The sequence below is a fragment of the Nannobrachium achirus genome (genome assembly GCF_963921795.1).
Source record: "Nannobrachium achirus genome assembly, chromosome: 10".
Lineage (NCBI taxonomy): Eukaryota > Metazoa > Chordata > Actinopteri > Myctophiformes > Myctophidae > Nannobrachium > Nannobrachium achirus.
The window spans coordinates 15,656,768-15,663,979 of record NC_137819.1 but is presented as its reverse complement, the minus strand read 5'-3'; the positions used below and the strand labels follow the sequence as shown (position 1 = coordinate 15,663,979).

The 7,212-nt window shown below is 44.3% G+C and overlaps 2 protein-coding genes across 2 annotated transcripts; one reads left to right on the top strand and one right to left on the bottom strand.

The window, feature by feature from the left end:
• Positions 1 to 627: 627 nt before the first annotated feature.
• LOC308292856 (NAD-dependent protein lipoamidase sirtuin-4, mitochondrial-like) lies at positions 628 to 1,587 on the top strand (the record flags this gene model as incomplete). Its single annotated transcript, XM_080735280.1, has 1 exon — positions 628 to 1,587. One exon carries the CDS (start codon positions 628 to 630, stop codon positions 1,585 to 1,587), a length of 960 nt encoding a protein of 319 aa, XP_080591406.1.
• Positions 1,588 to 4,559: 2,972 nt separating this feature from the next.
• On the bottom strand, positions 4,560 to 5,828 carry LOC308292855 (uncharacterized protein C18orf19 homolog B-like; the record flags this gene model as incomplete). Its single annotated transcript, XM_080735279.1, has 3 exons — positions 4,560 to 4,703; positions 4,827 to 4,920; positions 5,371 to 5,828. 3 exons carry the CDS (start codon positions 5,826 to 5,828, stop codon positions 4,560 to 4,562), a joined length of 696 nt encoding a protein of 231 aa, XP_080591405.1.
• Positions 5,829 to 7,212: the final 1,384 nt, after the last annotated feature.

The window sequence follows — 7,212 nt, the reverse complement described above, 5'->3', positions numbered from 1 at the left end:
CTAGAACACAGAATAAAAGTTCACCGCTTCTGACGCAGCAGTGTGCAAAGACCTTTAGTGTCCAAGTGTCCTTGAGCAAGACATTGAACCCCTAACCGCCCGCTGATGTTGAGGCGCACTGTGTTCCTTTTATGCCCATATACGGAGCTCTGTGTTAGCCATGCCCAAATATGGAGTAGACCAGACTATGATGTCATTACTATTAAGCTATATAATCACATCAGTGCACTCAACAGAATAAGTCACAATGGGTTTATATATAGGAAGGGGGTGTGTCTAGTGTTACATGACTCATCGGTCTGAATCTAGAGTGCACTGGTAGGAGATCCAATCAAAGCCACAGGATAGGACTGTACATGTTCAAGGTTCGCGGTTTCTTTATTTTGCCTCCCTTGGGTACAATTTGTCATGGACACACAGACTAACAGCATACATGTATAATATAATACAATACAAAAACAATAAGGCACAGTGACACTTATAACCTATTCAGGCCTATACGGTACATCACTCTAGAGCAGAATCAACTAAACATCACAACCAACATAGGCCTATCTAGTGCAACAGGGCAACCACCTCAAAACCTTCTACCCTGCTGTCTGCCGGGGTAGAAGTCCATTCGAACCCATGAAGGTGTCCTTTTTCAGTGTGATACGATTGCCATGGAGGCCCTCGGTGCTTTGTACAACACCAGGAAAAAGTTCACCCACGGTTCCCGTAAGAAGACAGTTGAGTTTTGTGCCTGCCAGCTGCACCATTGATGCACATTCCCTCGAACGGCTGCAAAACTTTGTATCCCATGCCCGGAAACTCTTTGTCATGAGCGGTGCAGGCATGTCTACCGAGTCTGGCGTTCCCGATTATCGCTCGGAGGGAGTTGGACTGTACGCCCGCACAGATCGACGCCCCATGCAGCACTGCGAATTCGTTCGCAGTGCTAAATCCCGCCAGCGCTTCTGGGCAAGGAGCTACATGGGGTGGCCGCAGTTCTCCTCCCTCCAGCCTAACGCTGCACACAGGTCACTGCAGCAATGGGAGGAAAGGGGAAAGCTGCACTGGCTCGTCACTCAGAACGTAGACGCCCTTCATTCTAAAGCAGGACAAAAAAGACTCACTGAGCTCCACGGGTGTACACACAGGGTGGTTTGCCTGGGCTGCGGCGCCATCTCACCAAGGGAGGAGCTTCAGAGGAGATTCACAGCACTGAACCCTGGTTGGACGGCACAGGCAGGGGGCGTGGCTCCAGACGGCGACGTTTTCCTGGAGGACGAGCTCGTCCTCCACTTCAGAGTTCCTTCCTGTCAGGACTGCGGTGGGACGCTGAAGCCTCAAGTTACATTTTTCGGAGACACTGTAGACGAGGCAACGGTGCAGTTTGTGCACGAAAGATTGGAAGAATCGGATGCAGTGCTGGTTGCAGGGTCCTCGGTGCAGGTCTTTTCAGGATACAGATTCTTACTGGCAGCGAATGATAGGAAAATCCCAATTGCCATTTTGAACATTGGGCCCACGAGGGCGGACCATCTGGCAGAAGTGAAAGTGAGTGCCCGCTGTGGTGAAGTGCTATCAGTCGTTCAGCCTCTCTGACTTTGGACAATATTGCTTCCCAACAGTTCACAGTCGCTCCAACACAGACTGTCAATGATACATCAAAGTCAAGCTATGTTATCAACTTTATTTAACTCTTTATATAGTTTGTGGTCAAGTTGATCTAAATTGATCTACTCTTGAGGTGCACAAAATAAAATGACACTAATCATTTAAAACTCTGATAAGAGCACTTTTTGACTGTGTACTTAAAACTTTGGGGAAATGAGGTTGGTTTTAAGAGCGATTTATTGCAACCATCAGACTTCAGACTCCACCTTAGCCCATAGCACTTAATGACCATACATGTAATTTAGATAGCACTTTGGTCTACCTATGTTTGGTCTACCTATGTGTTTCCTTGACTACTATTTCTATGCAATTGATGTATTGATGTATTGCCTTGTAATAGCTCTGTAAAGCTCTGGATTAACACCTTCTAAGCCACGGGGAGCCCCTTAATGTTAAAACCGTACTATATCGCACATCCCCCCCAGGGACTCTCAGCCACGTCGTACATTCCCGGACTTTGTCTTTAAAACCGGAATAAAAGCTTTTGATCCGAAAACCGGCGATCGTCTAACCTTCCCTAGTCACCACTCGTGCATTGATAGCTCATGCAGACCGTGCATGAAGCAGAGGTGACGTCAGCGCCTCTCCTTCACCAAGGCTACTCCCAGCCCATACATTTGCTGTCTGCACACTCGAGCTCCTACAGCAGCCATGCTTGGGGCTATGCTAGCGAAACTTTTCAGTTCTGTTCTTCAGTCAGACATGGATTATTTGCGGGGACATTTACGTGAAAGGATCGCGCACGCGAAACGCACGGGGACATCGACGATCGGCCAAAACCCCCATTCTATCCCAACGGAAATCGAGAAAATCATGGTGAGTTACTGAACTGGGGAAAAAAAAGAAAAGAAAAAACAGCGGCGCTGTTCAAGATGGAGGGGCTGGGGGGTCATGTTTATAAACATAATATTATGTCTCAGATCACAATACAATAATAGAAATTTCACGGCTAATCTACCAACCACCATTCTATTTCGGACGGCAAGGTGTTAAGAGCGTCTGCTTAATGCCTAAATTATAATATAATTGTAATTGAGGAGTGTGAGACTGTGTTGGATTGACAGAGGGACAAAAGAGTACATTACTAGAGATACTAGAGTACATAACTTGAGATACTGTTCCTACGAAACAGTGTGGGCTCGCTCGTGACTATATTCTACAGCGTGCTAACTGTCATGTGAAGCTCAACCAATACTCCAGCTAACACCACTCCCAGATTTTACACATCTCAATTGCACCTCATTGGCTAAGGGCCCTGCCTTTGTACTGTCTGTGACGGAACTCACTATATAAATAATGAAGACAACAGTGTTCTCGCTTTCAGCGAGCCCACAACTATTATAGCTCCACGCATGGACCCCATACCTCCGACCTGACGGCAGTAATTGGGATTATAGTACATGAGACAGACACTATTTTCTTTGCCTGCCCAATGGTGGACTGCTAAAAAATGACCTGGGGGGTGATGGGGGATGTAGACTCTAAACTATGGGTCTTAAAATGGACTTGGGCCAAGGACACCTTAGCCGAAAGAGATGAAGTACGGACCCACACTACAACATGTTCAACAATGAACCTTTTCATTGTTTATTACCGTAGATAGCATAACTTGTTTGACAGCACTATCATCTGTTTTGTGAAAATTAGTTTTTGGTTTTGTTTATTTCTTACACCTTATTTTTGCCAGACCCATGAAATGGGTAGGCCTACATAAGCAAATGTCTGTCCGGGTTTTCTATATAAAGGGTATATATGATGATGACATGATGATGACATGCCTATAAAAGGCATGATGTCATAAATGATGATGACAGACAGGGGGTCTGGCACAACCAGGTTGACCTGGTCTAGTTCTATGAACATGTTGCATTCACGTTAATATGTATTTTCAGACATTTAACCCTCTAAGGCCCACGGTTGTAATATTACAACGTTTGTATTTTATCCAAAAAAAGGTTTAAATCATTTTATTTTAGCTCCCCCTACCACCTAAACTCCACCATTGGATTCTATTGTTTAGTATTACAATGCCATTGGCCACAATATTATAAATACCCCCCACAGGGGCTGACATTCACACCCGCCACACCCGCTGAAATTCCAGAGTTTTGACGAACAACATCTCACTTTTTCATGGAAGCTATACCTCACAAAAACATAAGTAAAATGCCTGTACTATTTTTTTTGGTGATCATTAGAATGTCTAGAACATGTACATATGTTATTATTGTGAAAAATATCCCCCATATGTAAATTAGAGCATGATTTATGATTTTTGATTTATGGCTATAAAATCTTACAAAAACATTTTTTTGAAAAAAACATTACATTTTCCTCTTAATAGGACTCCTACAACACCATCTGATTTTTTCAATTTTTTATTTCAAGTATTTCTTAATGCGGGCCTTAGAGGGTTAACTACATAAACCTGACCTTTGACTCTGTAGTTTGCTCTTTTTTCCCCCGCTCTACGCCAAATCTAGAAAATAGATAATCAACACTAGGATTGGCTAGGGGACTAGGATGACACAGGTGGAAACACAGGACAGGTTATACAAGACAGGCACAGATCAGCAACAGAGGAAACAAGGAGACACTAGACTACAAAATAAAGGATGCAAAGTGTAAAGTAAAATGCTTAGCTAAGAAACATACACAATGCTTCAAAACGAAAGGAACACAACAAAAATGTAAAAAAGACAAGCTCACAATGCGTCACATATATTTTGTACTTTTACTTTTGGTAATTTAAGTACATTTTGATGCCAACACTTTCATACTTGTAACAGAGTACTTTTACATGCAGTATTGATACTTTGAAAAGAATGTGAGTATGTTTTCTAACACTGTCCCAGAGCACATGTTGAGAAGCAGTGGTCCATGCTCTTCACCTGGTGGTCTTACTCCCGGGACTTCTTCTCCCTCCGCTCCTTGAAGTATTCTTTGACAGAAGGCGGCTTGGACATGTAGCCACGCCTCCTGAGATATTGCACTATGAGCTTCGTGCCGCCCATGGTCACTATGTACCTGACTGGGGTGGTTATCTGTTGGAAAATAAAGACAATAAAGACCGGTTAAAATGAAGCCCAAAACCTTTGGCTTGAGACAAACAAATTCAAGTGTGAAAAGCATTGAAATGTTCAAATAAAGAAGTGTGTAAAATGTACCTTGTACAGCGCCCAGGCAGTTAGGAGATAGCCAGAAGAAGAATGTCTCAAAAGGTTAAGTATTGACTCCAGGAATGGAACCACGTTCACACCTCTGCGAAGAAAACAATACAATGTTAGACCACCTTTCATAACAGTATAGACTTTGTTTTCTTTTACATATCCATGACACAGCAGTTCCTTGGGCTGACTCTTGTTATAGCTTCTATTGATTAAAAAAACGTAAATAATGAAAATACACAAGCAAATTTGCAGCAAGACAAACTAAGTTTAATTATATCATGAAAATAATTGAAATATTAATTCACTCAGCATAGGTAGCAACTATGAATCCTATTTTAACACTGAAATGTCTTTGTGGGTGAATTTTGGAAAACAAAATCATGCTTTGAAGACAGTGCTGCAGAAGATAGCCAATTTATAAGCCCCACAACATGTCACATTCGCAACACACTGTGGCCTTATAGATCATCTATTTCCGGCACGTGACACAAGTCACACGACAAAGTATGAATCATCAACAAGACAGAGGGACAACACTCACTTCATAGCAGCATAGTAGAACGTTCCAACCCAGACGGATGACGTCACAACGTGCACAGGGATCATCACCTTTCCATACTGTTGAAACGTCTTCTTAAACCTCTGGTAAAGACCCACCGACGTGTCCTGTGGTGGGACCTCGCGTCCGTCACGATGAGGGTTGCCTGCCGCCTCCGGGAAACTTCCAGGAGTGGAGCTGCGGCTGTGATGAGATCCATCCTCTTGTCGTCTGGTTGTGAAGCTGGGGCGATGAGGTTCATCTTTAGTGCGCGGGCCTGCCTTGCTGCTGGAGTCAGAAGTCGATAACCAGCGATGATGATGATGAGGACGAGGGTGAGCTGCGGGAGACAGGCATTGTAAGTGGCTACAGGGAGGACCAGGCACACCCACCAGCATGAAGCGCACTGCCCTCGCCTGCTGCAAAGCCTCACGGGATAGAAAACGCTGCATCGCTGCCATGCTCGTACTGGACTCCTTACAACTCTCTAGTGCTGTGGCTCTCAGTTCCACACCAACGCAGGTAACCCAGCTGTGACACTCTCCTTGTAAACTTTGAGGTCAATGTGAGTCAGCCATGCTCGAATATGGCGTTCTGGGTCCGTCTTGGAAATGCTGTATTATGGAGATTGATGATGTCAGACTGGTCTCTACCTGATACGCCCATATATAGGCAGGACAACAGCCATGTCACTATGACCATATATAGGCAGGACAACAGCCACGTCACTATGACCATATATAGGCAGGACAACAGCCACGTCACTATGACCAAGACATAACCATCAACAAATTCGATTCGATATGCACATACCGTATATAGTCATGTATGGAGATCCGAATGTCCAGAGCCACAGATGGGACAGCTAGGCCCATATATGGTCATATGCGTAGGCCTATATGGGATTGACCAACTTCAAACTTGGCATGCGTATCGGCAGGGATTCAAGGGAGTGAGGTTCCCGCTGCTGAGTCCTTTGGATCTGTGATTATCCAGAACTATAGACATCCTGAACAAGTTCACAAGGTTGTACACACTGGATTTCAGGGACGTGCTGGGCCCTTGATTCAGCCTGGGAAAGAAAGTTGGAGAGGCCCTCATTGCGCGCTATAGAGAGAGAGAGATCTCTCTATAGCGCTGCTGCTGCTACTCAAAGATTTGCCATTTCAGATCATGACAAGTGACAAGCCAGTGGGCCAATTACATGAGTTATATTTCGTCGTTGTCGGGTGGAAACCTTGTATGTCCAAAACCGTATGTTTTGTATTTATCATTTAAAAAATGAATTAAACTAGTGAAAACAGCCGATCTACAAGCACACAACGCCTCGCACCGCGAGGCGTTGTGTGCTTGTAGATCTGCTGTTTTCACTACTTTTGTGCGACAGCCATGTATGATGAAGCAGGGCTTTGCTTTGCAAAAAAAATTACACATTTGAAACTTGGAGATACGAGGTTTCTGCCTTACAGTGACGATTTACTTTGTTGGCCGCCCAGCCCCCAAAATGGAACGAAGGCCGACATTTTATTTTTATTTTTTTCCTAATGGCCGGCCTGTACCGGCCGGGAATGAACCGGCCGTTCGGGAGTTGTCCCGCTTTTCCCAATGGCCAGCACGTCCCTGCTGGATTTAAACGGTTGCCCTGCAGTCAGTGCGGATAATGAGTGTGCACATATAAAGATACATCTGATTAGTGCTAACAGTATGACTAGAGCCTCACTATAACGTTTTGTCTTTGTTGAACATGTCCCACAAACATTGTGCTGCAGATAGAAATAAAACACATCTCAATATTCCTTTTATTATCGGTCATACATTTGTTTCCTTGTCATTTGTCTGGTAGCT